At 42.0% G+C, this 14,122-nt stretch overlaps 2 protein-coding genes across 5 annotated transcripts in view; one reads left to right on the forward strand and one right to left on the reverse strand.

Moving 5' to 3' along the window:
* Positions 1–14,122, forward strand: part of LOC141370683 (uncharacterized) — a 266,080-nt gene that overhangs the window by 94,123 nt on the left and 157,835 nt on the right. The gene's annotated exons all lie outside the window — the stretch shown is intronic.
* Positions 1,624–7,580, reverse strand: TMEM215 (transmembrane protein 215). 4 transcript variants are annotated; one of them, XM_025852820.2, is made up of 3 exons: positions 6,999–7,580; positions 6,034–6,771; positions 1,624–1,732 (listed from the first exon to the last, which is right to left on the reverse strand). In XM_025852820.2, exons 2-3 carry the CDS (start codon positions 6,711–6,713, stop codon positions 1,678–1,680), a joined length of 735 nt encoding a protein of 244 aa, XP_025708605.2. In that variant the 5' UTR covers positions 6,714–6,771; positions 6,999–7,580; the 3' UTR covers positions 1,624–1,677. The 4 variants fall into 4 exon arrangements, 3 of the variants coding, with proteins under 3 accessions (XP_025708605.2, XP_073737415.1, XP_073737416.1); XM_073881314.1 differs by having other exon boundaries at positions 6,883–7,010; XR_012374910.1 differs by having other exon boundaries at positions 1,633–1,732; positions 5,897–6,771; positions 6,999–7,575.

The raw sequence follows: 14,122 nt of genomic DNA on the forward strand, positions 1-14,122 counted from the left end.
GAACCACAAACTGGTCTCTGAGCATCTCACAGACTTTGTGGAGAAGAAAAGCTTCACTGGGGGTGAGAGAGTGAGGGTCTGCCACTCAGCCCCCTGAGAGCGTCCTGAGGGAACACCTGGGTGGCCTGGAAAGTCCTGTTTAGGATCATTGGATGGAAGCATAATAGGACAATAGCCACGTTGGCAAATTATATTCTGTTGACCTACTTACAGGGTTAACCTAAGTACACTGATTTACCTTCTTTCTAGTTAGGAATTCAGAAGCTTGGCTGTCAAGTGCTTCTAGAACCACCAATTCTTGTTGCATGTGTATATGGTCACTGACTCACAGAGGGAGGCAGGGAGTAGGAGTTAGGTCAATCATGGAGGGAGGAGAAAATATTCTGGAATGGTTTATTTCTTTCTTCTCCTTGTTATGTAAGATGTGGTTTCCCCGAAGAAACAATATGCTAAATGAAAGTTAGGGTCCCAACCCACAGAAGCCTATTTTAACCCGCATTTTTACTGACTATATTCTATTTAATTTAGTTCAAATCAAGAAGGTAGATATTTTTTTCCTGCGAGAAAGAGGAAGAAGGAAGGCCATGAGAGTGACCAAGTGGTGCACTTTAGAGTTTTCACTGAGCAGGGCAAAGTGTGTGTGGGAGGGTGTGCAGCAGGAGGATGAATAAAACGTGGCCCCTGCCCTCAAAGAGCTCACACTGCGGTTAGAGAGACAGACACACCCTCAGCTAATGTGTGTGATGATAATGGTGGAGGTGTTGTCAGGCCAGAGAAGAGTAGAAGTATTATTAGTTCTGAGGGGGAAAATCTAGAAGACTGGAAGATGTGGCAGCTGCCCCCTGAAGGATATTAGGGCCTTAACCAGCAGAGGGGTGAAGACAGGGTGGACATGTGAGGCGGAGAAAATGATGGGGCAAAGGCTCAGGGTGGTGAGCTGCAGGGCACAATCAGGGCACAGCCAAGAAGCTGCTGCAGAGGATGGGAGGCGGGGGTAAGAGCACAGGGGCAGGTGGGCCTTTATGAGTTGGTCTGATCTGATGGTCTAACCGCTCACAGAGAAGGTATGTCCATACTTTTCATGTTGAATTACAGGCAGTTGATGTTCAAAAGCCCATTTTTTCTAAACAAATGTGGTCTGACCTCAGACTGAGGGATTGTCTTATATATAATCATTTATTACCATAAAGAGAAAGAAAGTGATGAATTGCAAAGATAGTTGTTATATTTAACTTTCTTGGGATAGATTTGTCAAAGAGACGTTTTAATAGCTTTATGCCCTGTTTTGTAACTGGCGCATTCTGTAACACTGTACCTTGTTATGGATAAAGCATGTAGAGCCTTGTGTTGTCATTGAGGATACCAGGTCTGTGCAATCAGGAGGAGGAATAAAGGGAAAGACAAAGAAAGGATCTCTAAGAAGGGTCAGGCCCAGGAATAATTTGCAAAAGATGGTGGAGATCTGATATCAATGTCTACCTATTTGTATCTGGACAGTGTCGTGTATAAACTTCTTTCTTTGGGGTGTTCATGGAGTGAGAGCCTGTGGTAGGTGGTGAGAACACTCAGTGGTGTTTACATGATTTCATATTATCTGGACAAGATGCTGAGTGGAATTCAGTTCTTTATTGAGATATCTGGTTGAGCCGAGCATTTGTCTATAATTCCATCTTCAGTTCATTTTTCCGTTGAGGAAGAAACAGAAAACTCATGGGTAGAGTCTGTTGAATTCCTGAAATTCCAGTTCATTTTAAGTCACTAATAGGTAACAATATACATACTTATTAAATATATTATAAAATAAATGATGAAATACTTTAAGAAAGTGCTTTTGAAATAGTACAAAGTAATTTTTGTCTACATCTATTTTTCATTTTGCTTGTTCAACATTATGCTCTTGAAGATTGACACCACTGTATACTGATTTTGAGATATACACTGGTGGTATCTTAACTGGGGAAATGTTCCATCTTACTCTTAAAAATACAGACCCCATCTCATCTTATTCTTAAAAATACTGGCTCTGGTCCCAAAAGGGGATAATAATGCAGAGAAGCATTATTTTGTCTCTTACCCTATGTCTTGCCCATGAATCAAGAGAAAACCAATAATGTCAAATGTTTGATCCATTTACACATTTCTGCCCCCTTACTCTCATCTATAAGGAGACAGCTTTTTGATTGTAAATATTCACCTCTTTGGGCAAATGACAAATAATGTAGCTGTGTTACCAACAATAGAAAAAGACATACAAAACCATCCATAAAACATGTTATCTGGCTAGCAATAAAGAATGGCATGATAAAAAAAAAAAGAATGGCATGTTAAATTAAATTATGGTACTTCTCAAAAATGGCATATTACACCATTGTTAAATGGTAATCAGGAACCTGCATAGAAACATGAAAACATACTTAGCATATAAATAAAAGGAAAAGAAAACCACACAATTATAATATTTAAGGTGTATGTGGGGGAGTCTTTGAGGATGATATGCTAAAATGGAAATACAGTAGTTCTGTTAAGATAGTGGGGCTGTGGATTTTCAAAAAATTTTCTTTAATGTTATAAAGTAATAATAACAGTGAATTAACCAAGTAAATGATGCTATAGGTGCAGAATGGAGATATTAATAAATAAATAGAGGTTGGATATTACCAAAGGGAAAAGCATTGAAAAGAATGAATCTTCCTTCCCTACCTGTGCCAGCTCAGTGGGTATTAAGACCCAGGGTATTGAAAACATTTCCAAAGGACCTGATTAGTAGAGTATTGAAAACATTTCCAAAGGACCTGATTGGAAGAGACTTTGAACTTAACTATATCTGGATTTTGTTTGCCATGATTGTAATAGAAACTAAATCTTGAAACAGTTGTCTAAATATGTTCTAGCTTGGGTATCTTGGCTGAATTCACACTTTAAATCAAGAAGCAGTTTGGAAAAAGAACCCATGAGAATAATAGATAGGAATATTGAACAAGAAAAAGTCAATAGAAATAATTTCAAAAATAAAATGCCTGTTTAAAATTAAGTTGAAATAACTATTTGGATTAATAGCAAGTAAAAAAATAACTAGTACCTACTTTGATTTATGTCTGTCTGAAAGCTCTTACTGGGTACAGGGAATAGTCTTCCTGTCTATTATGTTAATATTAACAACTTGCTAAAACTGTTGACTAGAATGAGCTGCTGTTTTCCCCTAACAAGCTCAGACACTTTTCTCACCTTGTTTTCCTTCTCTTCCACCTCTGTTCAACAGAATGGCTGCTTTCCCCTGAGTAACACTTAATGAGTATTAATTTGGGGGCACTAGGCTACCTTGCTTTATATTAGGAGGTGTTACCTAATGTAAGATATTAAAAAAAATCACACACACAATCACACATTTTATTCTTTCTGGTCAAAGTTAAGCCACCCAGTCAACATTTGCAAACCGTTATTTTAGCACTGCAGAAAATTCCCTCAAGAGCATATTTAGATACCTTAAGTATCTTAAGTAGGTGGATGGAAGAAGAAGACTGAAGTAAGTTTCTTCTGAAATAGAACTTGAAAATGTGATAAAATATCTTAGATTTCTAAACTAGTAATTAACTTTGGATTTGGACATTGGAGTGTGTGTACATTGGAGTGTGTGTGTGTATATGTGTGTATGTAATATCAAGGGGTTTGAGCTGATTCCAAGAAATCAAAAAGTACCTTTTCCACACCTTAAACCATACCTAACACTACAAGCATCTCTTTTCAGGCCCTGTATAGATGTTCTTTGTGAACATCTCTCTCTGCTGTCTTGCTATCTCTTCATCCCTGAAGAGGTCCACAAATGGCAAGCAGATTAGAAGGGTTTTTTTGTTGTTGTTGTTCAAATTAGAAGCTTTTATTCCTAAGAGAGTTATCCAATAATTTTTACCTTCATTGAAACATGATTTTCATCTTTTAAATGCCCTATAATTATTAAGAGGTATTGTGATTTTAGGAAACTATTTTTCCTCCCCACCAAATCCAAAGTAAATTACATTTATGGCATTTATTGGATTATTTGGGGGCTATACCAATATCAAAAAATTTTATCCTTAATTAACATCTTCATTTCATTCCCAGAAGTGTATTTGTTGAATAAGTGATTTTGGCAATAAAACAAATCTGCTTTCACATATCTACAAAATTCTTTTGAGTAGTAGTAAGAATTCAATCCATGTCATATAATTTTTATCATGAATTGCATAACTTTGGCATGCATTTTGCTGTATCTCATTCCCTGGCATTATATAAAGTGTCGTTGACATGGTGCCATAGAATATTCAAACTGGGAATGAACGATAGACATACTCTATGTAAGTCAGTCCCACTCCTCCCTGATTTCTGAAGAGTGAGAACTGAGGTACAAGAAGATAAAATTTGCTTAGGATCACACATCTCATTTTCTGACATTTAAGCCCTACTAAAAAAAAATCATACTCTTTTGATGTTGAACTTGGTTTGAAAATTGTGATTTTTAAGGGCCTGGTTCTTAAGACTGAATGACTGCTGCACTTGAAGACTTGCAGAATTGGACCTGAAATATACAAAAGGGGCATGGCTAGAATTTTTGTCCTCAATTCCCCCTTTGGGAGAGAGTGGCTGAAACTATCTGATCATTGAAAATAAATCATCATTCTTTAAAGGATGCAAAATATTTTGATCTTCAATATGAAATGTACCATGATTTCTCTATATAATTCAATATTTCTCTTCAACAGGGACTAAATGGTATTCTGGCTGATTGCCCTCTTGTCTATTACGGTTAAGCAAGTGAAATAGAAAATACATTTTAGGATCCCCTTGTGCCTTTTTCCCTCAGCAGCAAAAAATTAAGTATGAAATAAAACAGACCTTGTCATGCAATGCTCACTGATTAGGTGAACTTAATAAAAACTGACCTTTAGTTAAATCTAGTAGCTTAACTCATTTCATTGGCATTTATAGTCTTTGGGAATGTTGAATAAATGTACAAATAATGACACTTCCAGAAGTTTAACCATTACATTTTATGTAAATTCTGCATAAAGTTCAAGACTAATGTATTGACTTCATAGTTTTCAGATTTTTAAAAGGCATATAGGAATACTTATTACCATAACTCCCAGAAATGCTAAAGACACTTGTATACATATGTAAAACCCATTTTGACTTGATGAACACAAATTCTAATCTATGAAAATATTACATCAAGTCATTTTGCACCTGATGAGGAAATTATACATGAATGATAGTAAATATTAAAAAACACTTAAGATAAAGACCCAGTAAATCAATTTAAATGAAGAGTTTAAGAAGGAACATAACCATCTAAAAATGTTAGTTTTTTACCTAGCTGGTCCCACTTGCTTTACTTTATTTGAAATTTCTGATCTTGTCAGAAGATAACATCATAAAACTCAATTACATAATTCAACTGCCTTTAACTCCCCTTTCTCCAAAAACCATCCTACCTACGGAGGGAGTAGCTTTTCTATCTTGACTTTTTTTTTTCCTTTCAGCAAATAGTAAGTGTGAAGAGCTTTCACCAGATAAAAATCATTTCATACAATGAAGCACTAAATTGTTTTGTCTTTCAATTGATTCAGACTGAAAATAGCTCAGTTTCCCTATGGCAAGCCCATGTATCATTTCATGCCTGATATCTGCAGCCCACTCTAGATTTATCTTGCTTTTAGCAGGTGCTGAGTAGCACTTTCTGGGTTATTTTACAAAATATCCAACATGGTTTAATTGTTAAAAAGCAATTGGAACTGCTTCTTCTCCTACCCACTGCCTCTTCCAGTGTCCTTAACCCTCATCACCCATCCCTAAAATGTGTCCCCAACATGCCTATTTACATGGCTCTCAGGCACCCGAAGCTTGCACACCCATCACATACCAAGTCAATTTCTAACAGTTTGAAGGCTGTTGGAGCAGGGCAGTTTCCTTCCCCTAGAAGCTGAGTATAGTCACGTTTCTATCAACACAGCGACTCTTGTATGCAAAGATTATTAGACTATTGTCTCGTGATCCCACCTGCCTTGGCTCTGATTGATGTAACAACAGTATCTGTCATAGGGACTGTTCTGCTTGTAGGAGCAAACGATGATACTGTCCTGGGGCACAAAGAAGATGCTGTCCTCAGGCTCCGGGCAATCAGATCTGTCCCAGGCTGAGCACTTGGCATCCAAGGCACTGTAGGCAAGGGAACTGCCTGAGGGACAGTAACCATCCAGGTATCTGGATGTCTCCTCCTGATGCCCGCTCTGGACCAGGCTCTGGCGTTCTCCTTCCGTGGGTGTGAGGGTGGTGATGGAAGTGGCCACAGGCACCTCTGTCTGCCCCTGGCAGGGGGACTTCCCCCTGAGGCCCGCCTTCTTAGCCAGCTCGTCTGAGCTTCCCTTGCCTGACTCCAGGTCTGAAGGGGTCCTCAGCAGTTCCACCACTTCCTTGTCCTTGGGTTTCCGGAAGCAGGGCAACTTGCGGACCCACAGCAGCTCATTTTCAGGCCACTTGGTGCATCCCTCGGTTTTCCTGGCCAGGGCAATGGCTGCGATGCCTGGTAGGCAGATGGCTGGCCCGATGGCCAGGAGGGGGATGTTTCCCAGAGTCTCTCCTTTCATCCCAGAGACGGTGAACATGAAGCCAAAGACCAGAAAGACACTGACCAGGGCCACCACCAGCCCAGTCCTCGGGTTTATGTCATCAGGCCGCATCTTTCACTCCATCCAGACTGGGGGCTGCTTGCTGGCTAGGGAGCAGCAGTTCTCTCTTCTGTCAGAAGCAAAACCACAGTGGGTTAAAAAAAAAAAAAGAAAGAAAGAAAGAAAAGAAAAAAGAAAATCAAAGTCAATTTCCCACCCACCAACTCTCTATCTCTCTTACTCGTCTCTCTCCACTTGTCTGTCAATCACGGTCTCTGGGTCTCTAATTCTTCCTCTGTTTCTCTCTCTCTGACTGCCTCTGTCTCTTTCATCCACCGACTGGGGTCACTGAGGTACCTGAGGTTTCCTGCCGTCTCCCAGGAGCAGGGAAAGAAGCCAGTCTGAGTCTCCTTAGAAACCTCCACAACAGCTGTCCCTTCGGCTCTCTCCCTTGTTTCTGGAAGGAAAGCCTCGCTTTCCCCACTGACTCTGCATCCAGGAGGTGGGACGTGGGAGCGCGTCTTTCTCAACAGCGCCCGTCGGTCTCCAGAGCTCTGGGAGTGGAATGGAGGCACAGCCCAGCGCCGGGCTCTGGTGCTGGAGGGAGGAAGGACTTAGTCTGGGAAAGAGGGAAAGCAGCGCGCGAGTCTGGCCTCGTTACATCACTTTCAGAGCAAGCTCAGAAACAAAGACGGACGCGCGGGGGCGCGAGGGGTTCAGACCCCGGGGAGAGCCACCCGGGCAGAAGAGGTTGCCCAGGGTCCAGTCGGGGTGCTGGGAGCAGCTGGGGTTCGTTCCGCCGCTGTCCAGGGGAGCGTGCCTGGGGAGGGTCTGGGGTGCGAGGCTGCGGCTTGCAGGAGAGCGGAACTCAGGACGATTTGCCCAACGGGGCAGCCTGGACTCCGAGTTCAGGTCCGAGGGCCAGAGGGTGCTAGCTGGACATATTCCTCGGGGACCTGGACCTTTCTCCAGTTACAAATCTGGGTGATCCGACCCGACTGATAGCAGAGCTCCCAGGGGGTTCTCTGACCGCGGGTCTCTCAACCGCGAGACTCTCAGGGCTCAGAGGGCTGCACTGCTCCAGGGTCTAGCTGCTGGCGGACCGCTCTGGGTCCGGGCGCTGGGCGGCAGCGGTGTGTGCAAAACCGCTCCGGCGGCAGAGTAGGGTGCGCTGCCAGGGCCCACAGGACCGGCTCCCAGGCTGAGATAGTGGTGAGGAGTGGGTGTCAAATCTTGCTTGAGACTTTGGGGAGTCACCAGAGTCCTTCCTCCCTGGTCTTTCAGCTCCGGACCCTGGAGGGGGTGGCCTTGGAGACGGGATCCTACTCCAACACTGGTGACGCCAGCCAGGCCGGCTAGGTCAAAGGAGAAGGGCTCTCTGACCAGGATCCCCATCCTTGCCCTTAGCACCTGACCCCCACCGAGTGAGGAGAAGGCAGGGCCTTCAATGGGGGGGTCAGGCCGACCAGCTCACCATACAGCTCCAGCTTTGGGCGATTGTCTCTTCCCTTGCAGAAGCTGCTTTGAAGACCCTGTTTTCTACCCAGCGCAGTGGGGGATAGATTCCTTTGGCCCGAGGGGCAAGACTGTTTTTCTTCAACAAGGCTGTCCATTTAAGGTAGATGGGGACTAGTGAGGAACAGGAAGGAGAGGAGTGTACATTCTTTCATGTCAAGGCACTGCAGTGGAAAGAAATTTGAAAGAGCTTTGACATCCAGACCTTCCCCTGCTTAAACAAGCTCTGTGTTCTTGGGCAAGTGACCTAACCTTTCTGAGAGTCAGTTGACTCATTTGCAAAATGAGAATAGTACTATCAAATGTGTGGGAAAGCATTATGAGAACTAAATAAATATAAAGCACAATGCTTGGTAAGTGGTCCTTGTTCACAAAGTGGTTGTGAACCACTATATATTTGCATAGGATGTCATAATCAACATAAGGCATGAGCCAAATCATAAAGAGCCTAACTGTGGGGCTAAACACCTTTGATTTTATCCACTAGACAATGAGAGCCATGGAAATATTTTCAGCAGGGATCAACACAAAAGCATTCCATTTTGTTGACTTGGTGACAGAAGATTAGAGGACAGGTTGCAGGGGGTAAGTGTGGAAGCACCTTCTAGAAGGACAGTTCAGTCAGCTGGGCAAGGCATGATATGGGCCTGAACATTGCAGAGACTAGGGATGGCTAGAAGAAAGTGAATTTGAAGGATGTTTAAGGGTAGAGTCAAGGATCTTGGATCAAAGGCAGTAAGAGGGTAGGAATCAAGGTTGACTCCCACATTTCTCACACATTCAACTGAGTAGATCAGGAATCAGACTCCTGATTTTCCATATCATCTAGTGTGTGTGTGTGTGTGTGTGTGTGTGTGTGTGTGTGTGTGTGTGTCCTTTGTACTCATGCTCATTAGATAGCTGCTGTATTTCTGGACATAGAATCATTATCTTGGGAGAAAGAAAGGGGAAAAGGGAAAGGGTAAAAGTGAGATGCCCGCAGTTTGACCATTTATATCAGGATATCAAACTTTATATCAGGAAAATAATTGTTTTCTTGACATTCTCACCAAGTAGATAGACATCTGGTTATATGTAGATGGCCAGAGGGATGTCATATGGGCGACCTCTAGATGCAAAGGAGCCTGGGAAATCGCGGCTTAATTTTTGACCAGGTTTATTGCCACTCTGAAAAACAATCAGGATTTTGTTAGCAAGGAAAAAGAAGAGAATGAATACTGGGGAGGGGGGTGCAGCTAGCTGTGCGTGGGCCACAGTTATAGAACATGTCTCCCTTCTTGAAACCTTCTCTTGCCCTGCCTTTACCAACACCATTCTATCCCAGTTTCCCTCCTATTCTCTGGCCACTCTTGTAAACTATTTTGTAAACTCTTCTTTATTTTATTTATTTTTATTTTTAATAAAACCCTTAGATGTCAGTATTCTGCTGGTCATACCCCTGTTGCTCCCTTTTCCTTATTTCTTTTCCCGCTTTATAATAGTTTTAAACACCAAGTGGGAGGATGCTGACTCCTAAATTTCTCTCTTTAACTTTGTCCTTTTTCTTCAGTTTCAGATTTGTAATATCTAATTTTCTGCTTGATAGCTGTCTGTATGGCATACAGACACCTCAAACTCAACATGATCCCAACTGAGCTCATTGGATTTCCTTCAAACTCGCTCTTTCTCATTTGACCCCAACTGAGAAGTTTGCAATTGCCCTCCATTCCTTTCTTTCCCTAACAACCTGAATCCAGTAAGTCACCCAAGTCATCATAGTCTTACCTCCTAAATCCCTGATCTTCTTCTCTTCTACCTGTGACCTGAGGCAAATCACTTTACCTCCCTGGGTTTTATTTTCTTGTGAAACAAGGACTTTGGATGAGGAGCTCGCTGAGGTCCATTTCAGCTCTATCATTCCATGCTTCTCTGACAGTCACTTCTGCAGGGTAGACTGATGTCATTGTGTAGGTGCTGTGACAAAAGTGCTGGAAACCAGGTTGGATTTTAAATAAGCACCATTGCAGAACAAAGACCTCTGCTCACTTGTAGGAGCATCTAATTCCATTCTGACTTTTAAGCCATGCAGTTTATCTACTTAAGCATTAGATAAGACCCATGCATAAAACCACAGGAAACTTCAATTACTGTTTAATTATAAGCCTGATTCTCAAAGCAGTTCCTTCTTAGAGGTAATTTCGGATGGTCTTTGAACAGCAGGTATACTTGCCCAAGCCCAGCAGCAAAAGTGGGTGGGTGGGTGGGGGGAGACATCACTCAGGGTCATAGTAATCAGAGACAGAAAAGACACTCTTAGTATTTAATTCCTTGCCTGTACAGGCTGATTGCAGTAGGATTTTAAAACCTTAAGCATATATAGCTATGTACAAAAGCTTTTCATCAGAAGAGAAAGGAAATTCAGGTTGGAATGAGGCTTTGGCATGTGGGTGTTTGAGAAGGAAATGCAGAACCTTTTATTTCTGAAATTACAGAAAACATGGGATGCTAGAATTTGAAGGTACTTTATAAAATATCTACTCTAACCCTCTTTATTATACAGATGAAATCCAGAAAGGTTGCATTCCTGCAATATTACTTGAGTATTTATTGTGTACTTGGCACTGTGCTAGGTGCTAGGGATACAAGTCAAATGGGATATGGTCTGCCTTTATAGAACTCATGTTCACAGAGCAAGATATGTGTATTAGTAGGATAGGATAGATTATGCCATGGCAACAAAAGACTTCCAGATCTCAAGGGCTGTATGCTCATACTACGTGTCTATGATGGGTCAGCTGCAGCCCTGCTCCAGGTTGACTTCACTCTGGGATTCAGGCTGACAAGGCAGCCTCCATTTGGGACATTGCCAGTCCACTGAATCCAGGCAACTGGAGGCCCTGCACTGATTCTTCACTTCAGTGGATTCTTTCTTTGGCTCCTCCAGCTCTGCCCTTCCCTATAGGCCAAAGTGATGTGCCTCACCTGGACACCTTCTTGCCCTTTCTAGACCATGTGATAGGTACCCACAAACCTAGAATTCCCTGCCCAAACAGCCCCATACCTGCTTCCAGGGCTTATGCACAGCTCTTTGCTAAGTCCATCCTCCCAAGTGTTGACCATACTGCAGGTATGCACATCCGTAGGCCTGTGGAGTGGCTAAGGGACAACTGTGTTTTTGAATATGGATAAAGCTCTGGCATGCAAGATGGGGTGTCTATACTCTGCCTGTCAACCCTTTCACGGTTTAGAACAGCGCCGGGGATGGGAAAAGAAAGGCAGCATTCATTTTATTTTTGCCTGGAGCCTCACACATGTTAGAGACAGGCCTGGTTGAAGGTTTTGGGGAAAGGAGGGAGAAGTCCCAACTGTCTTAACAGGCTCCTAGCTATGTATAGACAACAGACTTAAGGTAGGTCAAGGGCAGAAGCAGGGAGAGCAGTTGAGATACTATTGCAACTGTCCAGGCAAGAGATGATAGTGACTTGAACTAGGGTGATAGCAGTGGATGTGGCAAGCAGTGGGTCAGATTCTGGATATATCTTAACCTAAGCTGACAGTATTTGTTAATAGATTTGGGATGTGAGGGAAACTGAGTAGTCAAGGATGATTCTAATACTTGAGATTTGAGGTGGGAAATCAAGAACTTGAATTTGGGCATGTTCATTTGATATATCAAAGTTGATAGATGTTGATAGAGTTGGTGTGCAGGTCTGGATTTTGGGAGAGAATTCTGAGCTGGAGATAATAATTTTGGGAGGTCCTGGAACATGGCTAGCATCGAAAGCCCTGGGACTTCTGAGATAACTTAGGGATCAAGCACTGATAGGTTTGAGAAGTCCAAGTACTAATTACTAAGGAACATCAACTTTTTGAGGCTGGGGAGATGAGGAGGAACTAGCAAGAGACTATGAAGGATTGCTCAGTGAGGAGAAAAAAATGAAGACATGTCCAAGAAGCCAAAAGCAGAAAGCATTTCAAGGGGGGGGGCATCAATTCTATTGATAGGACATGTATGAAAAGGACTAAAAAATAATCACTGGACTTAGCAACATGAAGGTCATTGATGACCTTTAGAAGAAAGTTCTGGTGGAGTGGATGGGGGTGAAAGCTTGAATGAAATGAGTCTAAGAGAGAATAGGAGAAAAGGATTAGAGGTGGAGGGCAGAGACAACTCAAAAGTGTTCTGCTGTTGAGGAGAACAGAGAAATGAGATGATAGCTAGAGGTGGCCCTGTGGGGTCAAGAGAGAAAACTTTTTAAAAGATGGGAGCTCTCTTAGCATTTTGCTCGTAAAGATGTAAGAAATGTAAATTTAAATGGCCATTTTGTTAATCCATTAAATTTGTAAATATAAAAAATAACACCTATGCTGGTGCATGGTGTGCTAAGATGAGCACTCACATGTATTAATGGTGGGAATGTATTGGTACTAACTCTTGAGTGGAAGAAATATGTCCAGCTATGACAAGAGCCTTTTAAAAGCTCCTACCTTTTACATGACAATGATAGGGAAAACTGTCAACAATTGGTATATACTAATGGACAGGACAGACCCAGGCACCATCTAAGTAAATTAATTGGCCTTTACTTATCTCAAGGTGAAGAAGGAAGTCCCCACGGCTTCACCAGTGGGCACACAGATGAGGATGGTAATGTCTGAGTAAGGGAGGGTCACATCTAACCCTCTAGAAGCAAAAGAGTTTCTCTCTAGGTTTACCATATATACATAAGGCTTATTTTCATGAGTCAGATCCAGGCCTGCTCATAGCCTGGCCTCGTGTCTGCTGAGACCACCTGATATGACAGCAGGGTACAGTTCATGAAGCGTAAACAAAATCCTCATTATCATCCTCAGACTCTAATGGCCCACACAACTGGTATGAGTACTTTCTTGAACTCAGTGCTACGTAAACAGAATGGCAGCCACTTTGTGGAAATCTCTGAAAGTCAAACAAATTAAGACTTTAGATGAACTATTGCTGCACTGTCCAATACCATAGCCATTAGCCACAGAAGGCTATTTAATTTTAAATTAATTAAAATGAAGTTAAATAATAATCCAGCTTCTCATTTGTGCTATCCACATTTTTTAAAAAAGGTTTTATTTATTTATTTGAGAGAGAGAGAGACAGAGAGAACACGAGTGGGGTGAGGGGCAGGAGGAGAAGCGATGTGGGGCTTGAACCTGGGATTCCAAGACCATGACCTGAGCTGAAGGCAGATGCTTAACCAACTGAGCCACCCAGGTACCCCGATCCACATTTTTTAAAAAGATTTTTTATTATTTATTTGAGAGAGAGAGTGCACAAGCAGGAGGAGGGGCAGAGGGAGAAGCAGTCTCCCCGCTGAGCAGGGAGCCAGATGTGGGACTCAGATCCCAGGACCCTGAGATCATGACCCGAGCTGAAAGGCAGATGCTTAACCGACTGAGCCACCCAGGTGCCCCTATATATTTATGAATTTTTCAAAATTTCTACTGTTATTTTATAATAAGAAAAAGTATTTTTAAAAATAGAATGGTCACCTGCCCATATTAAGCACTCAATAAATGGTAGTTGAATAAAAGATTCATGAATATTTGAAAGACTAAGTGAATAAATTCAAATTTTCTTAACTTTACATGTTTCCTAAATTCATCCTGCCCCCTTCCTCACTCCAGCACTTCCTCATAGGACGGAAAAGGATGTGGAAAAATTGGGAAAACATAAAAATGGAAAGAAAGCTAATAAATTTTCATGTTGAATTGGGGTTGGACTTTGCCATTTCTTTCAAATTTATATTAATCATTTTTGAGATTTCTTATAAGCCTGTTTTCAACGTAGAAAATAATAAATATACTATTTCTCCCCCTTTTGACTTAAACATGATTGTTTTGATACACCTGGTTAGAGGCTTGACTCCGCTCCCCCACCCCCCACCTTTCTTGGTTGTAATTCTGACTCATTTATTCGACAAATATTTATTGAGAGCCTCTAACTTACCTGGTTA

This window comes from Callorhinus ursinus, unplaced genomic scaffold (genome assembly GCF_003265705.2).
Source record: "Callorhinus ursinus isolate GAN/ISIS: 27379988/994484 unplaced genomic scaffold, GSC_fseal_2.0 scaffold42, whole genome shotgun sequence".
Classification (NCBI taxonomy): domain Eukaryota; kingdom Metazoa; phylum Chordata; class Mammalia; order Carnivora; family Otariidae; genus Callorhinus; species Callorhinus ursinus.

What these genes read in the sequence shown, in the direction of transcription:
- TMEM215 (XM_025852820.2), bottom strand. Translation starts at nt 6,713, where the DNA reads ATGCGGCCTGATGACATAAACCCGAGGACTGGGCTGGTGGTGGCCCTG. An exon ending in ATCAATCAGAGCCAAGGCAG is followed by an intron (nt 1,733 to 6,033) that starts GTGGGATCACGA and finishes CTGGAATTTCAG; the next exon opens with GAATTCAACAGACTCTACCC.